The sequence below is a fragment of the Anolis carolinensis genome, unplaced genomic scaffold (assembly GCF_035594765.1).
Source record: "Anolis carolinensis isolate JA03-04 unplaced genomic scaffold, rAnoCar3.1.pri scaffold_18, whole genome shotgun sequence".
NCBI classification, from domain to species: Eukaryota; Metazoa; Chordata; class Lepidosauria; order Squamata; family Dactyloidae; genus Anolis; species Anolis carolinensis.
Genome location: NW_026943828.1, coordinates 5,561,617 through 5,577,301, shown reverse-complemented (window position 1 = coordinate 5,577,301; position 15,685 = coordinate 5,561,617). Strand labels below are relative to the sequence as shown.

Sequence of the window (15,685 nt, the reverse complement as noted above, 5' to 3'; positions counted from 1 at the left end):
CTCAGCTTATAACATCTAGTGGCCTCCTCCATCTCAGAGCCTCCTCCACTGCTCAGCTTATAACATCTAGTGACCTCCTCCATCTCAGAGCCTCCTCCACTGCTCAGCTTATAACATCTAGTGACCTCCTCCATCTCAGAGCCTCCTCCACTGCTCAGCTTATAACATCTAGTGGCCTCCTCCATCTCAGAGCCTCCTCCACTGCTCAGCTTATAACATCTAGTGGCCTCCTCCATCTCAGAGCCTCCTCCACTGCTCAGCTTATAACATCTAGTGACCTCCTCCATCTCAGAGCCTCCTCCACTGCTCAGCTTATAACATCTAGTGACCTCCTCCATCTCAGAGCCTCCTCCACTGTTCAGCTTATAACATCTAGTGACCTCCTCCATCTCAGAGCCTCCTCCACTGCTCAGCTTATAACATCTAGTGGCCTCCTCCATCTCAGAGCCTCCTCCACTGCTCAGCTTATAACATCTAGTGGCCTCCTCCATCTCAGAGCCTCCTCCACTGCTCAGCTTATAACATCTAGTGACCTCCTCCATCTCAGAGCCTCCTCCACTGTTCAGCTTATAACATCTAGTAACCTCCTCCATCTCAGAGCCTCCTCCACTGCTCAGCTTATAACATCTAGTGGCCTCCTCCATCTCAGAGCCTCCTCCACTGCTCAGCTTATAACATCTAGTGACCTCCTCCATCTCAGAGCCTCCTCCACTGCTCAGCTTATAACATCTAGTGACCTCCTCCATCTCAGAGCCTCCTCCACTGCTCAGCTTATAACATCTAGTGGCCTCCTCCATCTCAGAGCCTCCTCCACTGCTCAGCTTATAACATCTAGTGGCCTCCTCCATCTCAGAGCCTCCTCCACTGCTCAGCTTATAACATCTAGTGACCTCCTCCATCTCAGAGCCTCCTCCACTGTTCAGCTTATAACATCTAGTGACCTCCTCCATCTCAGAGCCTCCTCCACTGCTCAGCTTATAACATCTAGTGACCTCCTCCATCTCAGAGCCTCCTCCACTGCTCAGCTTATAACATCTAGTGACCTCCTCCATCTCAGAGCCTCCTCCACTGCTCAGCTTATAACATCTAGTGACCTCCTCCATCTCAGAGCCTCCTCCACTGCTCAGCTTATAACATCTAGTGACCTCCTCCATCTCAGGGCCTCCTCCACTGCTCAGCTTATAACATCTAGTGACCTCCTCCATCTCAGAGCCTCCTCCACTGCTCAGCTTATAACATCTAGTGGCCTCCTCCATCTCAGAGCCTCCTCCACTGCTCAGCTTATAACATCTAGAGGCCTCCTCCATCTCAGAGCCTCCTCCACTGCTCAGCTTATAACATTTAGAGGCTCCATCATCCCAGGCTTTCCAAATTTTATCTTCTTTTTTTTTTAAAGTTATTAACTTGAAATCTGTATAAATCAAATCTTCTAACCTTCCAATTTTTGCATGATTTCAACAATACAAAAAAGGCAGAAATTATATAGAATGTTTCAACTACACATGAAACTAACTACTACATGAGATACAAAACTAAATCAGAAACAAAGGCACTAACGAAACAGTTACCTACATAGACACACAATTGAACTAACAGACAGGGATATGTGCCTAAAAGCCTCATTCTACCTGCCATATAATCCACTTCAGTGTGCATTTTATAGAGCTGTGTAGAAGGGGCCTCATATAATCCAGTTCTAAGCAGATAATATAAGATTATCAATATACAGTAGACTCTCACTTATCCAACATAAACAGGCCAGAAGAACGTTGGATAAGTTGGATAATATATTAGATAATAAGAAGGGATTCAGGAAAAGCCTATTAAACATCAAATTAGGTAACGATTATACAAATTAAGCACCAAAACATCATGTTATACAACAAATTTGACAGAAAAAAAGACTTCAATGTGCAGTAATGCTATGTAGTAATTACTGTATTTACAAATTTACCACCAAAATATCACAATGCATTTAAAACATTGACTACAAAAACATTGACTACTAAAAGGCAGACTATGTTGGGTAATCCAGAACATTGGATAAGCGAATGTTGGATAAGTGAGATTCTAGTGTAATATGAAATAATTACTGTGGTATAATAATACAAAACAACAGAATCTCTAAAACCATGACAGTAAATAAAGAGCAACAAGCTGAAAGCAGGAAATTTGGGAATTCCAGAAAGAAAACAATCAGGGCCAGCTAACACCTCCCAAGAAAGGATTCTTCCAGAAAGGAAGCTGAGAAGGGAGTGAAGCAGTGTGTATTACCAAAGTCATTATTACTACTACTACTACTACTACTATTATTATTATTATTATTATTATTATTATTATTATTATTATGTTGCTGTGAACTGTGAAAATGAATACAATCTGGCTCCAAGTATTCAAAAACACTAATATCAGAATATATAAAAATTACTGTGGTATAACAGAACAATACAATCTCTTAAAATAAGAACACTAAATAAAGAACAACACTCTGAAAACGGGAATTCCACACAGGAAACAATCAGAGCCAGCTAACACCTCCCAACAAAGGATTCCCATCACCAAAGTCTGGCAAATCCTCTGTTTTCTCAGGGCCACAGACAATAGAAGCGCCTCGGAGACAGGTAGAGTTCACTTAGGCCTCTTCCACACTGCCTATAGAATCTGATTTGATCTGGATTATATGGCAGTGTAGACTCAAGGCCCTTCCACACAGATATATAACCCAGAGGCACATAATCCACAGCATCTGCTTTGAACTGGATTATCTTGATTCCACACTGCCATATAATCCACTTCAGTGTGGATTTTATGCAGCTGTGTAGAAGGGGCCACATATAATCCAGTTCTAAGCAGATAACGTAAGATTATAAACATAATATATAATAATTACTGTGGTATAATAATACAGAACAATATAATCTCTAAAATTGGGGGCAGTAAATAAAGAGCAACACCCTGAAAACAGGGGAATTCCAGACATGAAGTAACCAGGGCCAGCTAACACCTCCCAACAAAGGATTCCCCCAGGGAGGAAGCAGCCAGGCTTTGAAGCTGAAAGGCCATTACATGCGAATCATTCTGGCTAATTGCAGCATTCATACTTCCCTCCAACAGACGAGAGTTCTTTCTCCCACCCTGGAGATTATTCCACAGGGATATAAACCCCACTTGCCTGGCTGCTTCCTACCTAGGGGAATCCCTTGTTGGCCAGCATGAATAGTACTGAATAGCCTTGCATCATCAAAGCCTGGCCAATCCTCTGTTGTGTGAAGGCCACAGTCATTCTTTTTGAGAGTGTGCACTCAAGCTCTGCACATGGGTACTCCTTTATCTACACAGGCAGTAGAAGAACAGAAAACATTGCAAAGAACAACACTCTGAAAACAGGGGATTTCCAGACATGAAACAACCAGGGCCAGTTAACACCTAGGATTTTCCCAGGGAGGAAGCAGCCAGGCTTTGAAGCTGAAAGGCCATTATGTGCTACTCATTCTGGCTAATTGCAGCATTCAAATTTGCCTCCAGAGAGTTAAACCACTGAGCTGCTGGACTGGTGCCAAACCCATGCCACCAACACCGAGGAAGGAAATGATGTCCAAAGGCATTTAAACATAAAACCCCATTTTGGGCTAAAACCGGGTCTATCCACACTTCCAGTTTCAGCAGTTTTGACCCTTTTAAATCCCCCTCTTTTTTTGCAAAAAAATAATAATAATAAAAAAGATTAAAAGCAACAATACAAAAAATGCAGAAATTATATATAATGCTTCAACTGAACATGAAACTAACTACAAGAGATACAAAACTAAATCAGAAACAAACACACTATCGAAACAATTACCTACATAAACACACAACTGAACTAGAAATCAGATAGGGATACGTGCCTAAAGGCCTCATTCGATCTGTTAATTTTTATCTCTCATTATTCTTCTCCCTTTAGATAATATAATATAACCACACTTCTATTTCTGAAAACACTCTTCCAATTAATAGATATTACAACTGACATTTGCCCACATTGTTGTCAGTTTGTTCGTTTTGGCTAATTTGCAGATCTTCATAAGCCATTATTTTTGCTTTGGAATAAAACATTCCTTCCATCCCTGTCAATTCTCACTTTAGTATCTCGCAGTAACTACCCATGCTTTCATCCTAATTGATCATCCAACATTCTCAGCATATAAAACTCTAGTTTCATGTAACCTTGTTTCCTTCCAGAATGGAACATATTTTAGTTCAATCTTTCTACAATACACCACATGTGATGAAATGTCCCAACTTTGAGCTTGAATTTCCAAAATGTGCAAGAGTTGCTTTTGTATATGTTAGAATGACACTCTGGGGTCAATTAACATCATTCTCTCCAGGGTGAATTCTATGATGTTTATGTATAACCTTATTCCGTGAAAAGCTCAGTCCACACTCCATGCATTTCTATGGTTTCTCCCCAGTGTGAGTTCTTTGATGTGAACGTAAATTTCCACTCTGAGGAAAGCTCTGTCCGCACTCCAGGCATTTATAAGGTTTCTCCCCAGTGTGAGTCCTTTGATGTCTATGTAAATGTGAATTATGAGAGAAGCTCTGTCCACACTCCAGGCATTTATAGGGTTTCTCCCCAGTGTGAGTCCCTTGATGTGAACGTAAATTTCCACTCCGAGCAAAGCTCTGTCCACACTCCAGGCATTTATAGGGTTTCTCCCCAGTGTGAGTCCTTTGATGTCTATGTAAATGTGAATTATGAGAGAAGCTCTGTCCACACTCGAGGCATTTATAGGGTTTCTCCCCAGTGTGAGTCCTTTGATGTGAACGTAAATTTCCACTCTGAGCAAAGCTCTGTCCACACTCCAGGCATTTATAGGGTTTCTCCCCAGTGTGAGTCCTTTGATGTCTATGTAAATGTGAATTATGAGAGAAGCTCTGTCCACACTCGAGGCATTTATAGGGTTTCTCCCCAGTGTGAGTCCTTTGATGTGAACGTAAATTTCCACTCTGAGCAAAGCTCTGTCCACACTCCAGGCATTTATAGGGTTTCTCCCCAGTGTGAGTCCGTTGATGTGAACGTAGACCTGAACTATGAGTGAAGCTCTGTCCACACTCCAGGCAGTTATAGGGTTTCTCCCCAGTGTGAGTCCTTTGATGTGAATGTAAGTGTCCCTTCTGAGTAAACCTCTGTCCACACTCCAGGCAGTTATAGGGTTTCTCCCCGGTGTGAATCCTTTGATGTCTACGTAGAGCTGAACTATGAGCAAAGCTGTGTCCACACTCCAGGCAGTTATAGGGTTTCTCCCAGGTGTGAGTTCTTTGATGTGTATATAAGTTTCCCTTCTGAGTGAAGCTCTGTCCACACTCCAGGCAGTTATAGGGTTTCTCCCCAGTGTGAGTCCTTTGATGTGTCTTCAGATTTCCATGCCAACTAAAGCTCTTTCCACATTCGATACATTTATATGCTTTTTCCTCCATGTCAACAGTGTTATGTGCTATGTACATTTAATTCCAATACGGACACTTGATTCTTGTTTTTCCCTTTCTGATTACTCGCAGCACTGGGTTGAAATTACAGGAAAGTAGATTCCATCTGAACATTAAGAAAAACTTCCTGACTGTAAGAGTTGTTCAGCGGTGGAACTCTCTGCCTCAAAATATAGTGAAAGCTCCTTTGGAATCCTTTAAACAGAGGCTAGATGCTCATCTGTCAGGGGTACTTTGCGCTTTTCCTGCACGGCAGAGGCCTGGACTGGGTGCCTCATGCAGTCTCTTCCGACTCTATGGTTCTACTGTATAATCCAAAGTGAATGTAGGAATTCAGCAAGATCAGCCCCTTGAGAGGAATCCTTTTTCCTAGAGGACTGGTTTCCTTACTGCACTTTGGTTTCCAAAATCCTTAATATCGACTAGAAGCTGGTTCGTTTCCCATCACGGCAGGGGTGGCTCCAGAGAACTCTCACGTCCTGGTCAAGAAAGAAGAAGCAAAAGGTTAGACATGAAGCCGCATACCTCTGGCTCAAGGTAAACAAAGCGAAAAAGGAAAGAAGAAAGGAAAGATGGAAGGGAGGAAACACAGAAGGAGAGGATAAGAGAAGGAAGGAATCACTGAAGGAGAGAACTGAACCCTTTTCCAATATTGGAGGGCCACACCCATTTCATTGGGTCAAACCCAAACGTGGTTAAAGGAACAGAAGGCAGGCAGGCAGGCAGAACTCCTTCCATTATTCAAGGGTGTAACATATTCTGGATCATGGGTTTCCGTGAATTACCAGCATTGTGCTAAATGCTCAAAGGAACAAGGATTTCTTTATTGATTACGTCATTATCTCCCCTGCCACAGGGACTCCCCACTCTGCTTCCTCAGCATCTCAAAGGGTCACTCCGGCCACATTTCCCAAATGAATCTTCCAAGCTAACAAGGACCTGCATCTCCAACTGGCTAATTCAAAACCACATTGAGGTTTGTTGGGATCTTCACAAAATGAGTCCATGCTGAACTACGTTCCATCCAGGCCATGCATTCCCTCGGTAGAGCCCCATGATGAGATGCAAAGACAGGCACCGCTCCAGCCACAAAGCCTCCTTCCTGCCAACTCCTGTCACCTTTGCCCACTTCTCCTTGTCTTCTTTTTCCTCCATCCAGGGGAAGATTTTCAGCAACAGAAGCAGAACTTCCAAAAGAAATGGCCTGGTATTCTATCTCCCCAAACTCCCCAAATGGTTAAGAAAGATATAGAAGGAAGGTTTCTAATGGTAAGGATAGAACTACAAACAAATACCGTATATATTCAAGCATAAGCCGGCCTTTCCAGCACGTTTTTAATGCTGAAAAAGCCCCCCTTGACTTATACTTGGGTGAGGGAGGGAAGGAGGGAAGCGGGTGTTGCTGATGGGCAGCCCTCACCGTTTGCAGTCCTTGTCCCTTGTGACTGAATGAAGGTGGGCACCTCCCTGAAGTAAGGAGGAGGAGAAGGAGAGAGAGGAGTTAACACCGCCAGGGAGGGAAGGAAGGAAGGAAAGAAAAGGGGTTTCTATGGGGAAAGGTGGAGGCCTTTCAACCCTCTCCGGCCCAGCCACCCATTCCCGGGTCACTTCGGGGGCCCCTTTGGGCCCCAGCTTCAGGCAGGCCTCTGTGGGGTCAACAGCTCGGCCTCCCCCAAGCCATTACTTGGAGGGACGGATGCCTCTCCGCTTCTGACCCGCAGCCACACCTGGGGCCACCTTTTCGCTCTTCTCCTTCTTCCCCCTCTATTCCTCCTCCTTTTTTTCTTCTCTTCCTTCTCCTCCTTCCTCTATTCCTCCTCCTGCTGCTTCTTTTTTCTATGTCTATTGTAGTTGGACAGTGATCTGAAATAATCTTTGACTGGATTTGAGCTTTTAAAATAAGATTTAATTAATCCTTCTCCTCCTTCCTGTATTCTTCCTCCTCCTGCTTATTTTCTTCCTTCCTTCCTTCCTCTCCTCCTTCTATTCTTCCTCCCTCTTCCTTTTTCTTGCTAACCTTCTTCCAAGAAAATAGTTTATATGGAAAATTAATGAAAGTCAGTGAAGCTGGGGGATACCTGCTCAGACCCCTGGCCACTGACCTGAGTAATCTATGTTCAGCTTGATGAACCACTGCTCTGCAGTTGGATTGTTACTGCAGATAGCTGGCCTTCCGCAGGTTCTACTGCATTTCACGAATTTCATACTCTTTGTTCAGAGTCATTAGTCATCCCTGGAGCTCCTCTGCCCTCAGAGTGTTGGTTCCCATCTACTGTTCTGATTTTTGAGTTTTTTAATACTGGTAGCCAGATTTTGTTCATTTTCATGGTTTCCTCCTTTCTGAACAAAGGATGTCCCCCAGGCAAGAGACAAACCTTTCCAATGCTAATTAGAGTGATTAACTGCAACATTCACGCAACATTCCAACTGACAAACAACTCTTCTCACACCCTGGACTTCCCACAGATATATATTAACTGGCCTAGTTTCTCCATGCCTCACAACCTCTGAGGATGCCTGCCATAGATGTGGGCGAAACGTCAGGAGAGAATACTTCTGGAACATGGCCGTACAGCCCGGAATACATACAACAACTCTAACTAGGAGCGGCTCACAAAAACACACTATTGTGCAGAACACACAGTAAGGTAAAGGTTTCCCCTGACATGAAGTCCAGTCGTGTCCGACTCTGGGGGTTGTACCCATCACCAAATGAGCCAGCATCGTGCATAGACACTTCCTAGGTCATGTGGCCACAGGCATGATTGCATGGAGCGTTGTTACCTTCCCGCAGAAGTGGTACCTATTGATCTTCTCACATTTGCATGTTTTCGAACTGCTAGATTGGCGGAAGCTGGGGCTAACAGCGGGCGCTCACTCCTCTCCCCGGATTCAAACCTGCCAGCCTTTCTGTCAGCAAGTTCAGCAGCTCAGCGGTTTAATCTGCTGCACCGCCGGGGGAGAGAAACCTTTTTACCTAAATAAATAAATATATAAATAAGGGGGAAGAATGGAGCCCCTGATTGCGTAGTGCACTAAAGCCTTGTGACTTGAAGGTTGGGTTGCTGACCTGAAAGCAGCCAGGTTCGAATCCCACCCGGGGAGAGTGCAGATGAGCTCCCTCTATCAGCTCCAGCTCCAGCTCCATGCGGGGACATGAGAGAAGCCTCCCACAAGGATGGTAAAGACATCAAAACATCTGGGCGTCCCCTGGGCAAACGTCCTTGCAGACAGCCAATTCTCTCACTACAGAAGCGACTCAAGTTGCTACTGACACGGAAAAAAAGGGGGAAGGAAGGAAGGGAAGAAAGAATGAAGGTGGGAGGAGGAAGGGAGGGAGGGAGAAAGGGAAGAAGGGAGGGAGGGAGAGGAGGAGGAAGAAAGGAAGGAACAAGGAAGTGATCGGGAATTGGAAAATAAACATCTTGACATCTATATATTGTATGTACATAATAATAATAATAATAATAACAATAATAACAACTTTATTCTTATATCCCACCAACATCTCTCTCCCTGAAGGGACTTGGGGTGGAAACCAAGCCCAGCATAAAAAAGGATTCCAATGTAAAAACACAATTAAAAATATATAACAAATAAACGATATCTAAATCTATCTAATCTAAATCTAAATTATATTCTAATTCTAAATCTAAATCCATAATAAAAGTGAAGACCCGTATGTGTGTATGTGGCACGCATGTCCGCTCAAACAGACAGCCTCCAGCCTCCACAAACAGGCTACACTGCCCACTGCTCAAAAGCTAGCAAGTCACTACTTTGCATTGACATTGAGGTTACAGCGAGCACCATGAACATGTAGCCCAACCCCTGCCAATGTCCTCCCCAACCACTACAAACCACCACCCAAGGAATGCTTTCATTTGGGGACAATTTCATCCTACATTCTGCTATTTCTTCCACCACATGCAGGCATTCCAGGGTTCTCCATTGCTAGGGAATTTGCATGACCCCGCCTACTGTCCTTGCACCACAGGCAGGCATCCCAAAGTTCTCCACTGCTGTGGAATTTGCATCACCCCGCCTACTCCCCTTCCCTTTCCAATCTGTCTACAAAACAAACAACAAAATTGAGCTGCAACTAAACGTACTGCACGAGTTTGGGAGATTGAAGTTTACCTTGCATCAAGTCAGACCATTGTGACTCCTACTGGGGAATTTATAGGAGTTATAGTTCACCTACACCCAGAACGCTATAAACCCAAACAATGATGGGTCTGGACCACATTTGCCATCCATACCTGATATGCCCAGATTTGAATACTGGGGGGTTTGCACGGGAATTCTCCTGGAGATTTGGGAGTAGTAGGTACTGGGATTTATAGTTCACTTGCAGTCAAACCCCACCAATGATGGACCAGGACCACACTTGGCACACAGAGCCCCCATAACTAAAAGAACATATTGGACAAGTTTGGGGAAAAGGGACTTATAGTTCACCTGAATCCAGAGAAAAAGTAACCCCCACTGACAATGGACCAGGACCACACTTTGCACAGAGAAGCCTCATGACCAACTGAACATACTACAAGGGTTTGTGGGAATGGGCCTTGGTTTTGGGAGTTGTAGTTCACTTATAGCCAGAAAGGGCTGAACCCAGCTGAGGTCAGATCTGGACCAGACTTGGCACACAGACCCAACATGGGCAGCTGTGCATGCAAGCCTGGTTTAATAATAATAATAATAACAACAACAACAAATCTCTATGTCCCTCTCTTCTCTCTCAGGGGACCCAAAGCGGCTGACAAGGTATTAGCATCACATAAACAACAGAGCAGATGGATAATAGAAACACAACAGGACAGACAGATGGAGGAAAACAACTGGAGCAGACATTCAAGTTCGTGAGGCGTCCTGTGGAGACCTGACTTGGGAGGTGAGAATCCGAGTTGTGGTCCTCCCTCCTCCGGAGAGCCTCACACTCTCCCGGGCCCTTTCCGCCTCCTCCCCGGCACCCCGAGCGAGTCTCCTTCTCTCCACAGACCTCTCTCTCTCTCTCTCTGTCTCTCCGTTCTCTGCGCCATCCGCCGCCCTCCCGCCTCACAAACACAGACCAGGCCTCAGGCGACGACCCTGGTCATTCCACAGATATATAAACCCCACTTGCTTCCGTTACAACACATTTCACAACCTCTGAGGATGCCTACCATACACGCAGGCAAAACATCAGGAGAGAATACATTTCGAACATGACCAGGCAGACCACAGAACTCAGAGCAACCCAATACAAAGAGAAACAAAAACAATAAAATAAATGCAAAAACAAATTTTAAAAAACATAATAAAATAATACAATTAAAAAAACATAAATAAAAATAATGTAATCAAATAATAAAATATAATACATACAAATAATAAAATAAAATAATAAAAACACAAATAATAATAAAGGAATAAAAAATAAAATAAATACAAATACTGTAATATACAATAAAAAATAATAAAAAACACTAAAAATAATAAAAACACTAAAAATAATAAAAAACACTAAAAAATACAATAAAATACTATAATAACAAAAATAACTAAAAATAATACAAGAAAATAATAAAATAGAAATCAAAAAGATAAGTTACAATAAAATTAATTTAAAAATACAGATAATGTCAAATAAAAATTCCACAACAATTTTTAACCAATACCTTTGCCACAGCAACGCGTGGCTGGGCACAGCTAGTATAGTATAAAATAATAATGCAATGTAATACAATATAATTCTAATACTGTAACACAATATAATAATATTAATTACATTTTATATATTACATGTAAGATTACTAATAATATTGCAGCATAATGGTATAGTACAATAGAGTAATAGATATGGCTGATACTGTGCTATGGTAATAATATAATACAGTACATACATATAATATTATAATGTAATACAATATAAGAATACTACACTATTATAATTGTATATTACCTATTACATGTAATATTGCAGTATAGTACAATATAGTCATAGATAACGCTGATCTTGTGCTATGCTAATAATATATTATAGTATACACGTATTATATTATAATGTAATACAATATAAAAATACTACATTATTATAATTGTATATTACCTATTACATGTAATATTGCAGTATTAAACCATTGAGGCCTGGTTTCTTCCTTCCCAAAGAGAGACCCAGAGACACTCAATCCGGATAGAATATCAATATCAATATAAGTATCAATATAAGTATCAATATCAATACCAACCTCTCTCCCTCTCTCTCTCTCTCTCTCTCTCTCTCTCTCTCCTCCTTCGCGGCTCCAGAGGAAACGCCTCAGAAAACAATGGCGGCGAGAGAGGCTCTGCGCAGGCCCAGCCAGGAAGAAGCCCCGCCCCTCCTCCGCCCCTCGCCCCCCATTGGCCGAGTCCGTGACGCCCCGCCCACGAGCGGGCCCCTATTGGCTCCGGCCTTGATGGACGGGTGACCAGGAGGGGCGAGGAAGAAGGCGGCTTCTGAGGGCAGAACGGAGGCCCCGCCCCCTCTTCGCCGGAGGGAGTGACGTCAGGGCGTGGGCGTGGCGTGGCGAGGGTTCCTCCTCACAGACACCCTTCCGGGGGGCGGGGCTTCTCCCTTTGAGAGACGGGAGGGAGGGGCGGGGCCTTGGCCTGGCAGGGGAAGGGAGGGGCCTCATTGGCTGAGCAAGGGGAGGGCGGGGCCTGGCCTCTCGAAGCCCCGCCCAGCACAGAGAGGACCAACCCGGGCCGCCCTTTCCTTCTCGGCCGTTCGGAGGGCGCCCTTCCCAGCCTGGCCGCTGCGTGGCAGCCAAGAGCTCTGTGACGTCAGGAGCCCCGCCCCCTCCCTCTGCCTCTTCAGCCCGCCTTCCCCCCCCCCCCCCGCTGGTGGTACCTATTCATCTACTCACTTTGGCATCTTTTCGGTTCAGCAAGTTCAGCAGCTCAGCGGTTTAACCCGCTCTTATGGCAGTATAATAATGAACAATGTAATCATTGATACAGTAGAGTCTCACTTATCCAACATCAACGGGCCGGCTGAACGCTGGATAGGCGAATATGTTGGATAATAAGGAGGGATTAAGGAAAAGCCTATTAAACATCCAATTAGGTTATGATTTTACAAATTAAGCCCCAAAACATCACGTTTTACAACAAATTTGACAGAAAAAGTAATTCAATACGCAGTCATGCTATGTTGTAATTACTGTATTTACAAATTTAGCACCAAAATATCACGATGTATTGAAAACATTGACTACAAAAATGCGTTGGATAATCCAGAACGTTGGATAAGCGAGTGTTGGATCAGTGAGACTCTAATACCCAATATTGTCATATCATGAAGAGTTTCATGAACGGAATGGGTGGCTTGCTGTGAGTTTTCCAGGCTTGGTCCAGAAGCACTCTCTCCTGACGTTTTGCCCACACCTGTGGCAGGCATCCCCAGAGGTCTGTTGGGAACTAGACAAGTGGGGTTGATATATCTATCTATCTCTCCCTGTGGAATAACATCCCGGGTGGGAGAAAGAAAGACTCTTGACTCTTTGAGGCCACCTTATTCTTCTTTCGTTGATTGACGTCCTGACCGTATTTCCACCCCGCCCTTCTCGCCCCCGTTTCCCCCGGAATAGGCAGTAAGAGCACCTCCAGCTCCCCAAAGCTTCTGCCCAACTCTCTGGGCGGATCACGAGGCCACGACACAGGGCAAACCTTCCGTGCCACGAGACCGGCGGCAGAGAGACAGACGCAGAGGCCGTGGGACATTCCAGCCTCACCAGGGTCTGCTCCTCCCCACCTTGCCGGCCTCCCCGTTTCGTGGTGTTTGCACCCGACCTCAGTGGAGGTGGAGGCGTGTGGCCGTGAGGACTTCGGGGGAGAAGGAAGGAAGGAAGACGGATGGGCTTCCGTGGGGACAAGAAGACTCACGACTGTGGGCGAAGAAGGAGACCCTGTGGCCCGAGCGGAGAATCCAGGCCAGAGGGTTGTTGCGAGTCCACAAGAGACGTTCTTTCTCAAACCACCGCTGGAGCGGGTGGTTGCCTCCCAGCTCCAGGGCTTTCTAGATGACATCAACTACCTAGATCAGTCACAGTCTGGTTTCAGGCCTGGTCACAGCACCGAGACGGCCTTGGTCGCCTTGGTGGATGACCTCCGTCCTTCCTGGAGGGTCGATCCCAGATGGTGAAGCTGGGAGACGCCTGCTCGGACCCCTGGCCTTTGAGCTGTGGGGTCCCGCAAGGTTCTACTCTGTCTCCCATGCTCTTTAACATCTACATGAAACCGCTGGGAGAGGTCATCCGGAGTTTTGGAGTTGGGTGTCACCTCTATGCAGATGACGCACAACTCTACTACTCCTTTCCACCTAATTCCAAGGAGGCCTCTCGGGTGCTGGACGAGTGCCTGGCTGCTGTGTCTATCTGGATGAGGAACAAGCTGAAGATCAATCCCGACAAGACAGAGGTCCTCCTGGTCGATTGTAATCCTGACCGGGGTATAGGGTGGCAACCTGTGCTGGACGGGGTTACACTCCCCCTGAAGCCACAGGTCCGCAGTCTGGGAGTCCTCCTGGATTCATCGCTTACGCTCGAGGCTCAGGCGTCGGCGGTGTCTGGGAGGGCCTTCGCACAATTGAGACTCGTGCGCCAACTGCGACCGTACCTCGCGAAGGCTGATCTGGCCGGGGTGGTCCATGCCTTGGTCACCTCCAGACTGGACTACTGTAATGCGCTCTACGTGGGGCTGCCCTTGAAAACGGCTCAGAAGTTTCAACTGGTCCAACGAGCGGCAGCCAGGATGTTAACTGGGGCCCCTTACAGAGAGAGGTCAACCCTCCTGTTCAAGGAGCTCCACTGGCTGCCATTTACTTTCCGAGCCCAATTTAAGGTGCAGGTGCTTACCTACAAAGCCCTGAACGGTTTGGGACCATCCTACCTCCGTGACCGCATCTCCGTCTACAAACCCACGCGTTCACTTCGGTCATCTGGAGAGGCCCTGCTCGTGATCCCGCCTGCGTTGCAAGCGCGGTTGGGGGGGACACGAGACAGGGCCTTCTCTGTGGTGGCCCCCCGACTCTGGAACACCCTCCCCAAGGATCTCAGACAGGCCCCTACATTGGCAGTCTTCAGAAAGAACTTGAAGACCTGGCTGTTCAATGTGCCTTCCCAGATTAAAAGGAAATCTCCAATACCAAGTCCTATAAGCACTTTATTAGAACTAAGATCGTATATCGCACTCTGCACTTGCCCTATAAGCCTTATATTTCACCGGTCACATCAGCACTTTTAATCTTGTACCCATTACTCTGGCCTGGCCCAGTTTTATTGTGTTTTAGCGTATTGTTTACTGCTTGTTGTTTATACTGTTTTAATTGTTTTAATTTGCCTTTTGTTTTGTATTGTTATATTGTGTGTTGAGGCCTTGGTCTTTGTAAGCCGCATCGAGTCCTTCGGGAGATGCTAGCGGGGTACAAATAAAGTATAATAATAATAATAATAATAATAATAATAATAATAATAATAATAATAAAGAGGACGTTGTGTTTTGGTCTCAGAGGTCATATTTCCAACTCTGGGGTTTCAAGGGGGTGTCCATCTTTGGGGCCACGGCAAAGGAACAACCGCCCTCTGCTCAGCCCGTCTCTTTCTAGAGCGATCCTTGGCAAGCCAAGAGGTGGTTCTTCAGCCTAACAGCGGAGCTCCCTGGGTGCCATGGCGCGGTCCCGAGGGAGGCTTGGCTTCGACCAGGGTCCTGCTCTTCTGGGCTCGTGGTTTCCCAAAGGAGGTCTCCGTGTCTTCATGGCCAGACGGGGACGATAGGGTTTCTCCGTCCCAGCCCCAAACTACGGCCCGGGGGCCACTTGTGCCCCATCAAAGCCATTCATCCGGCCCCTGCGGCAGCCGCTCCCTCCTCCTCCGCCTTCCAAAGCTTGGCTTGTTTAGAATGGTATTTTAATTATGATTTAATTAATTATTAATCGTTAAGGGGTGCTTTGCTAGTGATTTTGGTGCACAAAGGCAGAAGGGGGTTGGACTAAATAGCACAAGTGGTCTCTTCCAACCTTCTTTGTTGTTATTATTATTATTATTATTGACACAAAGACACACTATAACACAGCCAATGAGATCTATATGCTGGATTTCGAATCACAAAATCACAAGTCAAACACTTCCCAAGTGCCTAGGACTGTGTGATGTGTTACTATTGTTGTTGTTGTTGCTGTTATTTGGAGCCC

General features: G+C 45.4%; 3 protein-coding genes across 4 annotated transcripts in view; 1 reads left to right on the top strand and 2 right to left on the bottom strand.

Annotated features, from left to right (window-relative positions):
- The window catches only part of LOC134294681 (loricrin-like), a 676,447-nt gene that overhangs the window by 332,179 nt on the left and 328,583 nt on the right, over window positions 1-15,685 (bottom strand). The gene's annotated exons all lie outside the window — the stretch shown is intronic.
- LOC134294654 (zinc finger protein 658B-like) overlaps window positions 1-15,685 on the top strand; it is a 334,996-nt gene that overhangs the window by 172,345 nt on the left and 146,966 nt on the right. The gene's annotated exons all lie outside the window — the stretch shown is intronic.
- On the bottom strand, window positions 3,740-8,534 carry LOC134294680 (zinc finger protein 572-like). Its single transcript, XM_062966270.1, has one exon. The coding sequence runs from the start codon at window positions 5,488-5,490 to the stop codon at window positions 4,438-4,440; it is 1,053 nt and encodes a 350-aa protein (XP_062822340.1). The 5' UTR covers window positions 5,491-8,534; the 3' UTR covers window positions 3,740-4,437.